At 35.7% G+C, this 19,693-nt stretch overlaps 1 protein-coding gene across 1 annotated transcript; it reads left to right on the top strand.

Annotated features, from left to right (window-relative positions):
- The first annotated feature begins 2,399 nt into the window (after nt 1-2,399).
- On the top strand, nt 2,400-19,071 carry LOC149411257 (4'-phosphopantetheine phosphatase). Its single transcript, XM_089647592.1, has 5 exons — nt 2,400-2,748; nt 8,191-8,396; nt 15,201-15,343; nt 16,210-16,498; nt 17,982-19,071. Exons 1-5 carry the CDS (start codon nt 2,507-2,509, stop codon nt 18,170-18,172), a joined length of 1,071 nt encoding a protein of 356 aa, XP_089503718.1. The 5' UTR covers nt 2,400-2,506; the 3' UTR covers nt 18,173-19,071.
- Nucleotides 19,072-19,693: the final 622 nt, after the last annotated feature.

The raw sequence follows: 19,693 nt of genomic DNA, 5'->3' as shown, positions 1-19,693 counted from the left end.
CGTGTCACCAGCACTTTGATGCTTACCTCACCCCTTGTCACCGTAAGTATCCGGCCTGAGAGCATGTTCCTCAGCCACCTTCTGGTGGTTTTGTCGAGTCCATGTCTTTCTGCCGCTTCATCAATGGATTTAATAGTGGTGCAGTTAAATGCTCCCTCTATATCCAGGAATAACCCTACCGCCAGTTCCCCATTCGCTTGTGCCTGCTCCAGTTTGTACACCAACCTGTGCAGTGCTGCGTCGACTGATTTACCTGCTTGGTAAGCAAACTGTAACTCGTGGAGGGGCTTCTCTTTCAGTGCCCCGTCCCTTATGTGCCTGTCCATTAGCCTCTCTATTGTCTTCAAAAGAAATGAGGTGAGGCTAATTGGGCGGAATGCACCTGGTTGGTCGTAGTCAGCTCTCCCCGGTTTGGGTATGAACACTACCCTTGTCTTCCGCCATGGTATGGGGATGTATCCGAGGGCACAGCATGCCCTCAGGATCTTCGTCACCGGAAGTAGGATTGTATCTAGGCCCCTCTGTAGAAGTGCCGGAAAGATTCCATCCTCTCCTGCGCTTTTAAAAGGGTCAAACCCTCTGATTGCCCATTTAACTCTGGAGGGAGTAACTATTTTAGCCGCAGTGTCCCAGTCCTTACCTTCCCGTGTAACTCGGGCTAGTGGTGGACCGGTGTCATCTGCTTCTAACTTTTTGTAGCCAGGAAAATGTTTCCCCGGCAGTACCTCCAACTCCTCCTCCCAACTGCTGGTAAATCCTCCATCAGCTTTTTTGAATGGGCCTTTTGCTGCCCCTGGGTCTTTTGCAAGATTTTTTTGGATTCTTGCAGTCTGTGGGATGGTTTCCACCTCCCCACAGTATTTCTCCCAGGAGCATGTTTTGGCTTTCTGGATTGCCACCTTGTACTCTTTCTGGTATTTTGGTACTTGCCTACTTAGAAACACTGGAACCATCAACACGCATCAACATAATTTCTCTATGGAATCGGTTATTTTTGGAGCTGGTTCCTTTTGAAATACTAATTATCGAAAATTAGCTGACGTGTACCCGGCGTTGCTCAGGGTTGTGAATTTTAAGATAAACGTCAACTTTTTCTATTTTCTATAAATATAAGATTAAATTATAGTGAAAACCCTAGCAAAATCCGTTGCATAATTTCAAATACCTAAGCGCGCAAACAGACAGACGCGGATAGCGACTTGTCTTATCCTATTTAGAGATATTTTATTAGGCTAGCTTTACACTTGTAAGTTTTTTCGTAAATTTACAAGTCTAAAGCTAGCCTTATATTTAGAGATGAAAAAAAAGTTAAATAGCGTCAACATATTTTGAAATTTTAATTCACTGTAAATTAATATTCATTTTGAAATCGCATGTTTGTAATGTCTTTACTTACACTAATTGGTTGTATCATTCACTTTATTAAAACACCACCTATTGTAATTCGTTATAATTTTTAATTTGTTAAGTAGGACCTACCTACCAATAAATATTAAAACCGTTTTTGTTGTGATCGTGACTTTACATACCTACATTATCTTATCGGATTTTTTCATAAACCACAAGACACTAACAAATATTTGTGTACATCATTGTGGTCAGATAAAAAATAATAACAAACTTTAGTTATTCTTTGTTTTAATTTTTATTATACTTGCTTAGGTATATAAATAATATTTCGCTAATACCTCACATCTTGCAATAGTTTCATTGTGTTAAGTCATCCTCAAGTTATTATATCATCAAAAAGTGTTCATTAATTAGCCCAATAATAATTTTAAGAAGTAAACACTAAAAATAGAAATTTAATTTGTAGGCATTTAGATATGTATCCAAAAATTCCAGAAAAACCATCGTCTAAGTCTTAGGTGCTTGGCGGTAACCTCTAGTGATTACTTTAATGTTTGTGAGTTACTATTTTTTTAAGTAGGTACCTACTAAATAAAACACTAAATATTACTTAGTTATAATACTAGGTACAGTAAAAAGTTTCGTGAAACAAAATTTACTTCTTAAGTCCCTGTTTTTAGTAGACAGTTTAGCCAAAAATCACGTAGGTACCTAATTAGGAGTTTTTCGGATTTTTTTTCTTAAGCTTATATTATTTTATTTTTGGGACTGTCATTTTTGGCTGGGGGATAAAAATATTATCATCATAAAATACTACAGATGGTAATATAAGAAGCCTTTCAATAAAAAGTTATGGTTGCGCTACTCAGCGGGGTAAATAAAAAGTAGCCATATTTCAACAAAAGTGAACATATAAAAAAAAAATTATACCGTTATTTTTGTAGTTGTAATTTATGCCGCCAGGATCGCTATTCTTAAAACGCCCTGCTTGCGGCAAAACGTTGTATTTATAATAGTCATCCATAGTATTTGTTACAGTGTCAAAAACGATAGGTTTCCTTCTGGCAGTTTTTATTTACAATATAAAATCGTGTTGACGTTCGAACAAACAGCAGGTTGTTGCTTTCACTCAGTGCATATTATTATCATTTCAATAATGGATGATACCAGAGTTTGTCCTCTCCTTGACAACCCATTGGAATACAACCCGGATACTTTGGATTTAATCCAAGATTTTGAAGCAAGAGACTATTGGTTGGATTGCTTCGAAAATCTGGTGAACAAATACGTTAGTTATGCTATCCAAAGCAATTCTGAAGACCCCTCTGTTAACACGAGAGCCGAACAATTCAAGAATTGTTATGTTGAAGCCATAGGAAAGATACGAAAAGACCCTTTGTAAGTTACCTTTGCTTATATTATGGTAATAATTAGATTATTCTGGGTTTAACTCTATAATCCCTACCAAGACATGTGTTTTAAGTTTTAGAATTTTTATTAATTTTATTGCCAACTTTTCTTCATGCTTTCCAGCCGTATACCTGATGATTTTGATATCAATTTCTATTATCATTTATCTCAGATGTTTACTTACAACTCGCCCAATTGAATGTGATAGAACAAACACTGTTTATGCAGAATTTTATTACCAAAAAAGTATATACATTTGAAGAACAGCGTCATTGATCGCTTCGGCACCAGTGCCCAGCTGTGAGACACTCCAAACTCTGTACTAGTAGATACTCTATTCAGATCAGTTCACCAAACATGGCTTAAGCCATTTCAACCTATGCTTCGATTCTGAATGGTGATCTTTTGCCAGGGCGATACTGAGAGTATCTACCACTACGGAATATGCCACAAATATGTTATAATATAATTTTTATTTATTTGCTCGTTCTGGGAATCAAATTCGCCTACCCTGGATTTATAGTTGAGGATCTTAACCACTTGACCACGGACCCCATAGTTTTTTTCCTTTTAAAAAGGGTCTCCGTTAAGTATCCTCAAAAATGGCATAGACCTGTGCAACAATAAGCATAAATTTTAATTCATATTTAAATCATAAATAATATAAAATAATCGTGGCTGTTAAAATATTAAACAGACTTTTGTTAATTTCATTCCTATTTCTTGTTGAATCTGCCTATTCTGTTTATCTCTGTGCATGCATTTTCAATAGACAATAAATCTTATGACCTAGAAATTGGCCTCACCATTTCGAAATTTGGTTGTGAAACGCCATTATGGATTGATGATACTGGTTTTTTTTTGTCTACATAAAGATTTGAACAGGTTGATTGAACTTGAAGCAACAAACAAGTTTTGATTGCCTCTATGCAGCAATTTTATGACTTCTAATAATATGTTTAATTCATTCTAACCCCTCTGGCTTCGTCAAAATAACATCATGTCATCAAATATTCCTGCTCGACATAACGACTTCTATTCAGATTTTAGTATTACAAATCGACATAGAAATAAAAAAATTCTTTTAATATCTTTAGTACTTTCATCATTTTTGTTCAGTTTGCAATGTTTTTTCTGTGTATTTCAAATTCGCTATATACATTTTATGTTTTAATTTTCCATAAAAACATATTCTGTTTTAGAAACCAGATAAAATTATGTTTCCGGTGTATGTATTTAAAATAAACATTTATTTTTCTAAATAATAAAATATTAACTCTTAACACGCGGCCGTATCAACTGTTGTTACGACGGCAAAAAATCTATACTCACACGTGGCTGTATCAACAGTTGATACGGAAACTTTGACGGCCGATATTCCAGCGCTCTTTTGTCATAAATGTATTTCTTGTTCACTTGGACATTCGTAGAACTATCACGATGCTGACATCTACAAGAATTTCTCAAAAATAAAATTGTATTTCATAAAAAAAGATCAATAATCAAGTGCGCCTCTTCGCGCCTTTTAGTCCTTTAGTTTACATTTTTGTCAACGGATGGCGTTAGTACTAGTATGTCATTCATAACTTTTCATAACTAAAAATGATAAGTGATCATGGTGTCCCACTTGTGTCTATCACCTAAGTACACACACGCCGAGTAAATGGTGGGACCACATTCAAAAGATACGGTACGTCTTTGTATGAAATTTTATGTTTTTGTTTTTATAAACATCTAAGAGTGTTGACACACGAGGATTTGTTTTCATATTGAGGAAAATAATCTGTTCTGTCTATATAGTCCAATAAATCATGCCAGAATGCTATAATTTCACATTTAATTGCGTGCATAGGTATTTAAAAATATGTACCGCGTACGGGTATAGATAAAACGGAGCAAATTAACGCGTTCAAAAGGTTAATATAAAACGTGAAAAATGTTGTCAAAACCACTAACCACATTTTTACTTATTTTTTACTCCAATCGTAAAAAAATTGAGAGAACTCGATATTTCGAAAACACATTGGTTTTGGAAATTTGTAAAAAAACTGTTACTTCACTTTTATCTTGTTCATATAATATAAAATAATTTTTAAAGTTAAACCGATTGTTACGATAGCGATGCGAAATATGAATTATCCGGTCATATATGAACCTAAAACGCTGGAGGTGTTAAAAATTTTAACACAAACAAAGATAAAGTTTTTTAAGTCGCTTACCGTTCGTTTTATCATGTAAACTATAATAACCACTTTATGCGAAACTAAAAACCATATTTAAATAGACAAAGTTACTATAAAAGTTATTGTTACTTCACTCGTTTTTCGTTTTATATAAAAATTTGCAAACCTTGACAAATATTTGTCAAATGCTGATGTTATTTCATAGAATTATTTCAAATTTCACGGGAGCGTCTATATTACACTTTTAAATGCATTTTTCTTTTTCTAACAGTTTTTAAATCGTATAACTCACCAATACACAATGAGATAGTATGACTTTTACGAGTCCAAATCAGGCTGGAAGAAATATGGCCCAAAATGGCTCTAGAGGTTAAAATAAACATGGGTTAATTTGGGTATAGTAGCTTGTTGTTGTTTAAACTCTGAAAAAATTGATTCAATGAATGTGTTTGTTTTACCAGTATTTCAATGGAAGGTACTCTGATAAAATTGTATAATAATTAATCTCTTCTGCGTCGATGGGAAACACATTAGCATTCATGGGCACGACATTTGTATACAATAAATACTTTTCACTTGAGAACTGATCGTTTTTACCACTCATTCTTGCATTCAACAGCTCGGCTGTGAAATGACTTGTGATAGTAGGCTGGTTTTCAGCTTTAAGATTGGAAAGCCGGGCATAATGAACATGAATCAGAAAGGAACGGTTTGATGGTTTGAACATCCAAAGTAAATGGACGAAGAAAGAATGTCGATTACTATTATTATATTATTTAGATTTTGGGAGGCAGGTATGTGTACCGCCGCCACGGGAACCATGTGTTGGATAACACCTCTGCCGTAGGTCACCCCAAGTGGTTTTCTACATTTGGTGACTTAGCAGGGGTTCATGGGATGAAGTTTGTATAGGTATTGGCGGCAGATGTGTCGGCCCACTGCGTCCGGCAGCTGTGTGGCAGGCCAGATAGGAAGAGACTGGTCGAGGAAGGCCTTCTGACCTTGCACCACAGTGGGAGGAATGGATTCATACTTCCGTCCTTACTGGACTCACTGACCCCCAGTTCCTACTCACTCCTCATACATTTTTCCTTCCCAGAACTTCTTCCCCTTCCTCTCCTAAAAAGATCCTCCACCCAGCATCCCTAAAGATGACATAGGCCCTGAGGGGAATTATTTTCCTCGGAGCCTCCTGTATGGAGCAAATATTGAAAAAAAAAAACATTTATTTTTCGGAATAACTTTTTTGAGTAAAACCTCAAATTGTAATATTTAAATATTGAAGACAATATTAGTGATTTCTAAACGAAAATCTGAAACAGAAAAATCAGAAAAGGAAACGGTCACATCTGGGACTCGAACCCAGGACCCTTGTCTTTCCGGGACAGTGCTCTACCAACTGAGCTAATGGGACCCTATTCCCCTCGGTCACTTTTAACTGTATCATACTTCGAATAAGAACTACTAACATTGTCTTCATTTTTTCACCGCACATTTTTATTGGCAACTATCTTTATGTATGATCGCAAGATTCAACCCGAACTAAATGCAATCCAGACAGCGTCTTTTTAGATAAACCTATCTTATGTTTTATTTTTAATGTGCGACATCTGTTGACTTTTCTGCAAGTCTAGAATGAATATTTATTTTTCGGGACCGAGGGGAATAGGGTCCCATTAGCTCAGTTGGTAGAGCACTGTTCCGGAAAGACAAGGGTCCTGGGTTCTAGTCCCAGATGTGACCGTTTCCTTTTCTGATTTTTCTGTTTCAGATTTCCGTTTAGAAATCACTAATATTGTCTTCAATATTTAAAAAAAAAACATTGAATGAAAATGTGTAAAGCGAATTGAATGGAAAATATGGCATGATCAAATGAACCGAACGTTTGAGTTGTATTATGTCAAGAATCAGTAAAAAAGATGAATATGTGTGAGACAATGTATAAATTTCACACGAGTAACTACAATGCCGTAAATCAAAATATGTCAAATGAGATAATGAACTTCGAAGTTTTGCATCATCACTGTGTCTATGAATATATAAACATTAAGAAAGGATGAAAAAACATGAATAATATTGTTATGTAGTGTTTGAAGCCCTAAAAAACTAAACAGTTTATCAGAAATCGAAAAAACAAACAAAAAAATTGTATATGAATACTTAACCCTTTCAATGCAATCCATCCCAACATGCAGCGTGTCTGGCACAATGCATGTGTTTTAAATTGAATCAGATATGTAACATCCGCGTACGGGGACAGCCGCCGATAAATCACATACGCGGCAACCGCATAAATCAGGTTAAATTATCGAAGTCCTGTTTGAACTCGACCGTTTGGCGTTTCGTCTGTCTGTAAATGTGCTTGTACATTCCATTTTCGATAATATACTGTGTCCACTTTATTATTCAAGCAAACCTTAACTTTACTATGTAGATCAGGGGTCTCCAAACTTTTCAGCCGGCGGGCCACATTGACTACTCCAGTGAGTTCAGAGGGCCAAAACCGTTTTAATTTCTAGACACTCATATTTTCTGTCCTAGGGATGGGGGGGGGTAGACAATGGATTTTTCAGGGATGAAAAAATAGCTTTAGATAACGTAGCTTTGAAGATAATTTTTGATACTCGTTTCTCAGACCTTGATATCTTTGCGAATCAAATAAAGATTTTTTAAAAAAATCCTCTCGATATATTCGCGCGATACTTGTGGACGCAATGTATTGGTGCCAAGTACCTCGCCAACGAGCATATTTATTTATTCGCACGAAAAAATTCGCGGAGTTTTCGCCTCTTCTGAGCAAGGTCTTAGCCATTAGCTGTCGCGGGTCCTTGATGACACTGGTCATAAGATGTCGCGGGCCGGATGGAAGACACTGGCGGGCCGGATACGGCCCGCGGGCCGTAGTTTGGAGACCCCTGATGTAGATGGTTAATTTTGACTCAACTTTTCAATATTATGGTGCCTACCTGCCTTAAGAAAGTTTGAAAAAATTGAAGAATTGTATAATTCCTTATTTGAATTTTTTTAAATATTCATATAATATATGGTTTATAATTAAGAAGGTAGGTACTAAAGTAACTACTTACAATTCTTATGATTTGAGAGGAAATTTTGGTTTTGATTTATTAAGTAAGAGAAAATTAGAAACACACTTTTTTTGTAAGTGAGGTCTATTGTTCACAGAACTACTGATTATAGTAACTGTAATGTTACGATGTTCTAAAATAATGTTTTATTTCCACTCCAGTTGCTTCGGACGACTATCGATGCGACTCCTCCTCGATCTGAACGAAACCTGCCTCCGGAGCCAAGGATTCGTGGACCTCTGGATGCGGCAGAAGACCCTGGAGAACGATGCAGCGCTGGCCAGGCTCAAAGCGAGGCTCGACGAAATAGATGCCATCAATGATCAAGATGAAAAGTGGACAGAGCTATGCAGAGGGCTCTTAGCTGGTATGTAGAACATTTAATCTTTTTGTATAAGAATTTGCAGTCAATTCTGTTTCTACACGGTTTTGAAATGACATGGTCCACGAAGCGTAACGGTAATATGTGTATCCACGCTTAAAATTGAGTTAGAATAAATTGGAATCGAGATAAAATTTCCAGTTGTGAAAATTATTTCGTACCAATCTTGTGGAAACAGATGTATTTATTGTCTGACAGCGACATATAAATTATGCACGATTTTTACGGCCTCCGCGGTGTGTAAATTATATTTTATTAATATGTAATTGTTTCACGATAAATTCATTTAAAATAAAATTGTGTATTTGCGGCACGTTCCTCTCATTATCCCCCTGTTGAAATACCGCCATTCAGAATTGAAATGGGTTTAGCTGTGTTTGGTGACCAGATCTAAATAGCCAGGTACTCCCCCTACCCTCCTCTTCTCCACAGCCTTCCTCTCCCCACTGCCTTCAGCTTCACAACATACCCTAATTGAGGATGCCATGGTCTCACCGGCTTTATGCAGTTTGGGGCAGTTGGGATTCTTGTGGGGTATTCACGTAAAAAAACATATGTAAATGGAACCTCTTATTGTCTCTCACTGTATTCTGTCAAATGTATCCACCGTGTACAAACAGAATTAAGTGTAATCGACTCTTATCAGAAGGCTGTTGTTATCGATGAATGTTCACCATGTTTAGAGTTGCCATGAGTGGTGTGGCTAGCGAATGAACACATCCCCGCAGCTATCGAAGAGCGTTGTGATATCGACGAGGGGTTTTTAAAATTGAAATTAGTCATATTTTTTCAGAGCAAGAAGTACGGAAATCCGAATAGGGCAACATGTAACTGTGAAAGAAAGGTAAAGGACACGCAGTAGAGATATCTGAACAATAGCATTGCTACATTGTGCCGGTTTTCAAATCTGGACATTATAGGTTTTGTCGGGACAGAGGGCTCGATAACGGTGACAGTTACGATATATCGGAACCGGTGGCAACCCTAACCAATCTAAATTCTTCCACAAATATCCTCCTTCTGTTAATGTCTTGCATTAAAAGGTAAAGGACGGATGACAATTTCATTCATATTTATTTTGTAATAACACACTTTGTCCGGGATGGGTAGTTTTACCTTTTACGTTGGTCCTACTTAAATGTCGGAGAAGGCAATAATTTTATAGAACATTTTAATCAATTTCTTTTCAAGGGTCTAAACTATATGTATATGTATTTACAAATGTAAACTAAGTCTTTTCCATCTTCTAATTCTTATCTTTTGTGTCAAAGAATATTTTATCAAAAGGAAACTATATTTAAACCCGTAGAACAGGTAATACATCCTTACAGTTATCGCACCGGAGATGCGGAACTTTTTTTTTTTTTTGTAATGTGATAAAATAAACACATTTTTTTTACAAATAAAACATCACTAAATGGTCCACTTTAACTTCAGTTTATGGGTAGTATTACAAAAATAGGCTTTAATTTCAGACAATAATTTTATAGTTGTGCATATATTTTCAATTCAATTCTTTTTTCAAACCTTCTCCAAACAGGTAGGTACCTAACACTGAAAAAATGTGAATAAAAAAGTCCAAATAAAAACTACTATATCATTAGAAAAAATAATTTTAAAACGGTCACCATCTTTGACGGAAATGGAATTTACAAATAAATTTACAGATAGGCAAATGCAAAGCGATGGAATTAAAACAGGACTTCACTACGTTCAGTACACTAAAACGCGCTTTTTAATTTTTATCCATTCAAGTGCATATGTCGCGAAATTCAAACGATTCAACCACCTTATTACTACATACTTCTTATTGTTTAACCAATTTGTGTTACATTCGATGGCGTACCAATTCGTTGCAACAAAATATTTGTAATAATTATTATATATAAATATGGGGCGTGGTGATTATATATGTATTATTTTCAAAGATATAGCTGTTTCAAACAAAATCCATTTTCTCGAATGGGACCTTTGTTTTCGCCCGCATGAATTGTGATAAGAACCCACCAGCCACTTTGTTACATTTTAATAAACAATAAATCTTAAATGGATTTAGATGAATTAAAAAGTGAAGATAGGTTCCTGAGATAATGCGCACACGTCAAGAATGCTCTGCTTTTGAGAGGTGCAAAAATCATTCACAAGCTACACGAAAACGGTAAATGTCAAAATTAATTAAATTGAGATGGTGAACATTGCAACATAACAGTATAAGAAAGACAACCTTGGCAGTAGGTCGTCTCATACAACGTTCTGTATTCGTCTAAGTGTAAGCGAGTAATCGTGTCTTGTCATCTCAGTCACACCCATGATGTAGAATGTAGTATTCACCAAAACTTTAAAGTATGTAAACTCTGCCCAGTCCTATATCTATTTCGTTCATGCACACATATTATTTGAATGTCTATCTTTGTCATACATGAATAACGTTTGAAATAATTTACTTGAAAGATAAATGTGTTTATTTCTTTCCACATTTCGTATTAATTTAGTAAGACAGTTTGTATTGTAATGTCATTGTAATTGACCTCACCATTTAGAAATAATTAGTTGTGAAACATCATTATGACATTGGTTTTTGTTGTTGTCCATGGATAATTAATTATTGGAAACACAAAGCAACAAATCAACATGGTTGTTCTAAATTTTAGACACAGATCTGACTTTTATCAATCTATAAACGTGAATCCTATCATGTCACCCCTGTTGTCCTTATCATTACCGTGAAATCAATTTTCATTTCTACATACTTCCATTTACATCAGTGTACTGCCTGACATCTCCATAATGTAATCCATTTAAGATTATAATCTAAAGTATACAATCAATAAATAATATTACTAAAAGCCACTATATATTATAATATCAGTTATCTCTATTGTTTGTCATGTTCCTCGAGTGCTACGCGTGTTATCAGTTGAATAGATCAGCAAATAGCATCAAGTTATCTTTCTCAAATCCTATAAACTGCTGCCTACCGTGTCCGTAATTTCTAAAGGAATTATCACGGTTTACTATAGCCCATTCACATTTGTTTTTGGGGCTTAAAATATCAGACGTGTCTTACATTTTTATTATATCTAATTAAAATGATGTATAGCATTGTTTGTTATCTCTTTTATTTAGATTAATTAGTTATTTTGTGTAAAATGATTCATATTTTCACAAGTGTTTAAAGCAAAAATACCAGAATTATTCTTCTGCAATATTCTGTACATGTCATATCCAGAGGGTCGATTCTGGTTGTACTTAGATAAGGAATTGTCATAAAGGATAAGGAATTGTCCTAAAGGATAAGGGATTGTCCTAAAGGATAAGGAATTGTCCTAAAGGATAAGGAATTGTCCTAAAGGATAAGGAATTGTCCTAAAGGATAAGGAATTGTCCTAAAGATTAAGGAATTGTCCTTAACCTTAACCCCTGAGTCTAATCTGTTCGCTTTTGGGAACAACTCATATGGTCTCATTGAAATCATTGTGTCTCCCTCACTGCTATTTTTTTTGTATCGCCTTTCGACTTTTACATAATATAACTTATAAATATCGGTGTTAGAAAGAGAAAACACCACACTTTATATTCAAATCTAGAAGAATTAAAATGTACAACTCTACGAAACCAAAGGTACCGACCGCAATTTGGCTAATTATTTTTATATGAAATGATAAAAAAACTGATATGACTATCCTTTGTAATACATTTGTCTAGTAAAATTTTTTTTTTTTTTTTCGTTTTCTGTAATTTTAGTTACAAAGAAAGGGAGATGAGCCATTTAAATTAATTTAAATTTTAACATTTCAAAAATTATTTATTTATTTCTGATAATAAAATTTGAAAGTGTATTTCATCACCTTTCAAATACAGTTTTTAGTTTTCGAATACATTCAGAAATATTCCATTTATTTGGATTTTATTGCAAAGCGGAAATACTCTGACCTTCCGGCAGAATCTCCCAGAAGGCTAAGGGGTTAAAATTAATAAGTTTTTCGTTAACTGTGACAAAAGGTCTTAAATTGACGTCAATTGTTTTCTTTCGATTCAGTAAAGATCACACTTCTAAGGATTGCCTATTTAGTGAAATGAACTTACATAACTTGCGTTTATTCCACATATTATTATGTAAATACATACATGAATATGTCATTTAGGTGGCCAGGTATCCACTATGTAGTCACTAAGACAATAAGATTCTCGGGTATTTACAAGGCTATATTGAAGCCCTTGACACTTCAACATATTTACATTCTACCAGCGTGTTCTTTATTGATAATTTATTATTACCTTTGTTCCGACAATTAATTCAATGCGAGTCGTAAATTTATCATGAGCACTTTCCTCTGCGGAAGGTGGAATATAAAGAATTCAGTATATTTAACCATCGGAAACCCCAACTTTACCGTCACACCACATGCCACAGGGGTAGGCAGAGAGGATGGAACTCCACAAAACTGCATCTTGGCACATGCTCCTTGCTTTGTACATCGTCTCATACATACTTTGGTGATCTGGTAGTGAGACAATGAAAGATAGTGGTTGTTGTCTCACAGCATTTTTTTTGAGTCAGTAGAGTTGCGCAGTAGTGAAATGACTCCGGACCGATAACGACGATACCAGGTGTAGACGGCGATGACAGTGGTCAAGGTGGTAGTCCGTGGGTCGACACCACGATGGTGGAGACCGGACTCGTGGATGTGTTTAGCACTGGTGAAGACCATGGGTCTTCCGGGTACTCCAGTGTGAACAAGGTAGCCGAAGGTGTGATGGACCTGGTCGGCTGATGTGCGGGAGATGCAGGCCGAGTCTAGGCGCATGAGGAGCACAGGCCAGGGATGATAGCCGGGGCCAGGGAGCTAATGTGATCCCGAGGAGTCCATGATAATTCGTAGTCCATGCAGAGTCGGGTGTAGGTAGAAAAGGTCCTGTAGCGGCGCAGTGAAGCAACGGCGGGGCTTGACGCGTGGGACCGACCAGTCTGTGGCCGGCCGCCTCAGTAGGCAGCAAACAGTCGCAGGGCTCGCAGGTTGGTCACTCGTAAAACTGCTAATTTATGACTGACTCAGTACATCTCGATGCGCCTCATTTTATAACTGCCCGGTGCATCGAGAATATTCTTGTAGGTAGGAGCGCCGAATGCTAGCATTGTATCTGGAGAATTCCAGCTACGGTGCTTTTTGCATTGGCGATCGTTCCCGAACATTCTAGTAGCATTGCACAACAACAATTTTTCTGTTATTCTGATTCAAGCATTTGATTCACTTGATCGTGATTTCTTCCTTCTGCATCACAATGACTTCTTTCATATATTCTACTTTCTCTGTCCGTCTGCTCTACAGGTCCAAACCATTTAAGTATCCCTTTCCTAATCTTGTACACTACCTAAGCCTTGCATTCTTGCAATATGGTCAGGCACAGTTTTTCACACATTTCTCAGGAATCTCATCTGTACTGCAACCTATGTACACCCAATAGGTACATATTTTCAATGAGCATGTTATCTACTCAAGAAAGAGCTTATTTAAAATTGAACACCACCATCGACAGACATTTGCAGGCGTTTGATTCTGGATTTGACCGCACTCATTCCAAAAATTCTGTCTCCGGATATTAATACAGAAGTATACAAACTGCTTACTGTGATGTAAATTAGAAAAAAAAATTATGTGGCGTGTACACGCAGGCTACAAGATGCAAAACATTATCTGGAATATTCCATGAGAGGAACATTGGCGACATCTTTTGGTATTCGATAGAAGCTTAGTCGACTAAACATATTAGCCGATTGTGGCAAGTTCAAAATAAATAAATTTTAATTCATAAACAGAAAACCCTTTTCTATATTGATAAATGCAACACCAACTCTCAAAACGAATTTGTTAACAGAACCTGCAGTTGGTACAACAAAAACCTTGCAAATAAAGACATATATGCTGACATATTCACTGCTAGTTACTACCGTTACAGAAGTTCATTGAATCACATTTTAGTTATGAATAGCACAAAATCATAATGATTAAATTAATTGTACCTTATTTTATCTTTAAATTACTAATTTATTATTTTTTTAATTTCACTTGCGCGGCAACATTCCCTCATCCCTTTTCTCCCCCATCCCGCTACAACGCCAAAACCTGTCTCCCACTCCCACATCCGTCCTATATACTTAAAACACATATATTCTTGTGTAATGCATTATATAGGTGTATTACATTTTTTCTACTTCCATTTTATATTTTTTATACTTATTACTTAGTTCGGCTTTTAAATTTGTTACTTAGTCCTGCTTTTTATATTCTAGTCTACATTCACTAAATACTTAGTTGTATATTACCAAATCAACCATCTGTGAACATTTATAATTGGTCTGTTTCTTTTCCATCCTCCTTTGTATATTAAATTAATATGAAGACTGTTTATGTTCCTTAAAACAAATAAATAAATAAAAATACCTACCTACAGCTACCCAAATTGGGGTAGCTATCGCTCAAGGCTATTTATTAGCGGTGCTACCCAAATTTGGGTAGCTGTCGTTCAAGTGGTTATATTTGTTCTTTTTATTTTTTTCAATAATAATGTCAGTTACAATAAAATAAATAATTAACGGGAAGAAGTAGTTCCCTTTCAAGAGCTAGCCAGGATTCTCCAAGGGAGTTAGCCCTGAGGATTGGAATGATGAATCAATTAATCAAAATCTGCATGAGGTTCCCAGGAGAGGTTTTCTTGCTACGCCCAATGAAAAACCTTTTAAGAAAGTTTCACTGTATGTATTATCTAACATTGTGTTAATATTTGCAGGAAACATGTTTGACTGGGGGGCGCGTGCAATATCAGATATCCTGGAAAAGAACGCCAACTTTGGCTTGCGAGAGGCCCTGGACAAGATTCAAAGAAGACCCTGGCTCGTCGATGGACTTGACAAATGGCTGCAAAGACTCAAGGTACGGTGATACCCGTTTGAAAATTTCCATTTAATATGTTAGTTGCCCCACTCTTGAATTTGGCAACCCCTGAATAACTGAAAAAAGTCTAATTGGCAGTCTATTGGCTGATTCCCTATATTCCTTTTTCATTCAAAATTTAAATTTGTATTTGAGGCCAAAATACTTGACCAAAATGAATAATTATTTTTTTAATCAAAGATATAACATATATCTAGCTACATTATTTATTTGCGTTTCTAAGTATAAAGTATAGGCCATTAATCACAAGGCCCTTTTTCACGATTTAGAGGCAACTTTGGCAATTATTTGTAAGTTACCGAAAATTATTATTTTTATTTTTATTTTGCCCTATTTACTATATAAATTAAAACAACCGATTCACATTATAACACGTGTTATGTAAATTTAAAATTCCAACCAATAAAACACTTTTTTACAATGTTTTATTTTATATTTACATAGCAAGTTGGGCAAGATTATTATTGAATAATTACTAAATTTTATAGCACAGAGCACAAATGAATAAAGTAGCACATTTCCGTACTATTTATTTGGTACCCCTTTTGATTAAAATAGAATTATTCAGTTTGCTTGGGTGTTTTGGTCTCGCAACCTAATTTAAATTTTATATGTAAAAAGCTGCTCTGACGGACGGATTGCAGTCTTTTGAACATATACGTCCAGTGTGAATGCTGTATTTGTTCTACCATTTTTTTATGGAAGATGCTCCAAAGAACTAGAGTCATTGATCTTTTCGACACTTTTACACAACTGGGAGACAGGCCAAACGTGTGAAAAACATTACGTACAATACAAAAAAAATCTCTAAAATTATTCAATAATGCAATGTTACTTTTTCCTAGGGTTCCCCGCACAGATGCTCTGCCATTTTCGTTGACAACAGCGGCGTAGATATCGTCCTCGGAGTTTTACCTTTCGTTCGCCAACTACTTTTGCGCAACACGGACGTCATCCTCTGTGCCAACTCCCAGCCCGCGCTCAATGACACCACCTGCCGCGAACTTCGCGACATCGTGCAGAGGGCCGGGCGCGAGAGCTCGGAGTTTGCGCGCGCCACTGAAGAGGGACGACTGGTCGTCATGGAGAACGGACAGAAGGGACCCTGCTTGGATCTTAACACGTTAGACAAAGGTGTGCAGATCTTTTTGTATTGGGATGATGGGAACATGGGAAAAGGGGATGGACCTAGTCCGTACAGTAGAACCTTGTTAATTTTAAATCCACGGAACATCAAAAATCTAATTTCGAATTAACAAATTCCCAAGTAATTAGGAATTTTAAGAAAAAATCTAGTTCTTCGGCCGCCCCTTCAAATTCGGGTATCTTTGGTGTAAATTATTAACAATACGAATTATTCCCTTCTAAATCGAATTTTCGCAGCCGATTACCGCCGGTCGGCCCTTCAAGTTCAGTTATTCAAAAAAAAATCATAAAAATACTACACATTTCCGCGTAAATCGAGATTTTGCAGCTGATTTCCGTCACAGCCAGCCTTTTAACCTCATATTCAAAGTAAATCCGTAAAAATACAGAGATATAGATAATAAAATATAGAGATTTTCGTCGCGGCCTACCCTTTAAAGTCAGATATTCGAAAAAAAATCATAAAAATACGATATATTTACGGGTAAATTGACATTCATGAAGTTGTGTTTCATTTAAAATTCCTTATCCAAGGTACCCCTGAGAGAAAACCGGCATTTTACAGTCAAATTCACTGGCGTAGGTGTCCAGTACCCTGAAAATTAAGACATAAGAATAGACAAATAAGTACCTATGGACAAAAATATAAACAAAGTTATTTGTTTTTATTTAATTTAAATGACACCACAAATTAATATTTCAATTATTGAAGAAAAGAAAACATTGTTGCAAGGTTAAAACGTTACCAAATAAAGTTAATTTGGATTGTATTTCGTTTTCGGAGCAAGAAAATTAAAAGTGTGTCTTGAGATTTAATTTTCGAACAGCTTTAAGGTTTCTATTGACGGCCTGAAGAAGACATGGCACTATCAAGTGAATCAGATATTTGAGGCCAGGAGAGATACTGTCGGGCCATGTCAAGTGTGAATGAGGCAAGGTGTGCCAAGACCAAGTTGTTTGGCGGTCCGTCCTCTCTTCCTACCCCTGCGGAAAAAAAACCCGTGATGGTTAGTTAGTTAGTTATAGTTGGTTAGTTTGCCCAGTTGCTAATTGAAGCCACCGCCTCGAAAGGTTTGGCCGTCCTGCCGTCCTTTCCTTAAGCCAAGCCTATGGTTCGATCCCTTTCCACATGTTTTTTTTAAACCATAGATAAACTTCTTGGCAAACCAGTAGGGAACTTTACCGCTGTATTTCTGGTTATGGTTGGGTGAGAGCACCAAAAATCAGCAGAACTGGATACATTTGAGGAAGGCCTATGTCCAAAACTGGGTGCCAGAAAGATTATGAAAAGAAATATATTTCTTCAATAGTTGCAAAATTACTTTGTGGCGTCATTTTAATTGTATGAAAATGAAAAACTTTGTATACACCACTTTTAATTCATAATAGAAATAATAATAAATAACAATCTTCATGAAATACATAATACAAAATGTATTTCACTGTAATGATGATCCTGGTTTGTTTTCAGAATTATGCGCGAGCATACGAACGAGAGCCGTGGATCTGGTGATAATCGAGGGCATGGGCCGAGCGCTGCACACCAACCTAAACGCCAAATTCAAATGTGAAAGTTTGAAGATGGCCGTTGTCAAGAACCTCTGGCTGGCTCGGAGGCTCGGGGGCGAAATCTTCTCCGTCATCTGCCAATACGAGACGTGAACCCAACCCAACCTCAACTATGCATATTTTATTACCTGACTATAGTTTGACCTAAAACAAAAGACTGTTCCTTGGTGTTGTCCGGAATGACAGAAGTTGTGGGGGGGGGGTGGCAAGCCACACGAACTACAAATAAACCACTCCCTTTTCGCGCATCACTAAAGGCATCTTCTTTTGCTTGCGGTCTAGCTATAACTATGGGTATGTTTGTCCTGATGATTTAATGAGTTGACGGTAACAAAAGAATTGGCAACAGTTGAATATGTTTCCTACTCTGTGCCAGATGTCTTTGTGAAGAAATCCTGATGAATTGTAAAGTAATTATGATACAAACAAAAAAATATATATTCTTTAAACCCTTGCACATTACGTATTTAAATTGTAATACGGGGTATAAACTATATTGCGTGTCGTCCTTGTACAATGTAAATTTTGACAATATTCTTGACGCATCAATGGCGCAGTGTATTCCAAATTTTGCAATTTTCCAGAATAAAAATGCTAAGGTTGTAATTTTTTTATCCAATTTGTTTGCATTGGTTTTTTTTTTTTCAAATAGCAATTTTCTTATTTTTCCATGCGATATTTTTTCTCTGGGGCATATACAAATTTCAGCCTAAAATTTTTTTTGAAGGAAAATTGCAAAAATCTAATGTACGTTTCTTGTACACATGGGCAAGTGCAAAGTGAATGTTCAAATGAGCGGTGAAGTAAATTTAAGCCACGATTTATGTTTTAAAATTTGTGTGATTTGAAGATTTATTGTTTTGAAAATTATTAAATATGCATGTATATCGTCATTTCAGCTTATCAGTTTGTGAATTGCTGCATTAGTTAACAATGATTATAGTGGTGATTTTTTTTTTTTTTTTGCATCTTTCCATCTTCATTGTTGACAAATAGATACAAATGTTTTTAAAAGTCAATTCGTTGTGATAAAAAATAATTAATTTTAAGATCTGTTGTAGGTAAGAAAATTATAATTTTTGTGTTTAGTTGTAATATTATATTCTTCATTGTATTTTCCCTTAAATACAATTTTATGACAACAATCTTATGATAAAAAAAAAAAACAATAAATTAGATAGTCTATTGTAAAATGTATGAATCTTTTTGGTTTTAGTACTTATATATACTATTTATATGTAGTTCCAATTCTAAATAATTTTGGTTCTGGCTCTTTATTTTACAATATTTCCGAAGGTTCTTTGACTTACCTTGCAATAAATTCGTGGGTGCGTTCAATTACATTACAATATTTCCGACTATCTTTCAATAAATTTGTGTGTGCGCTGAATTACATTACAATATTTCCGAAGGTTCTTTGACTATCTTTCAATAAATTTGTGTGTGTGCTGAATTAAATTACAATATTTCCGAAGGTTCTTTGACTATCTTTCAATAAATTAATAAATTTATGTGTGCGCTGAATTATATTGCAATATTTCCAAAGATTTTTGACTATCTTTCAATAAATTAATAAATTTGTCTGTGTGCTAAATTTCACTAAAATAGTTTCAC

The sequence above is a fragment of the Hesperophylax consimilis genome, chromosome 26 (genome assembly GCF_061612785.1).
Source record: "Hesperophylax consimilis isolate HC1 chromosome 26, BYU_Hcon_1.0, whole genome shotgun sequence".
Classification (NCBI taxonomy): domain Eukaryota; kingdom Metazoa; phylum Arthropoda; class Insecta; order Trichoptera; family Limnephilidae; genus Hesperophylax; species Hesperophylax consimilis.
Note: the sequence above shows the minus strand (reverse complement) of the source record. Positions and strands in the feature narration are given on the sequence as shown.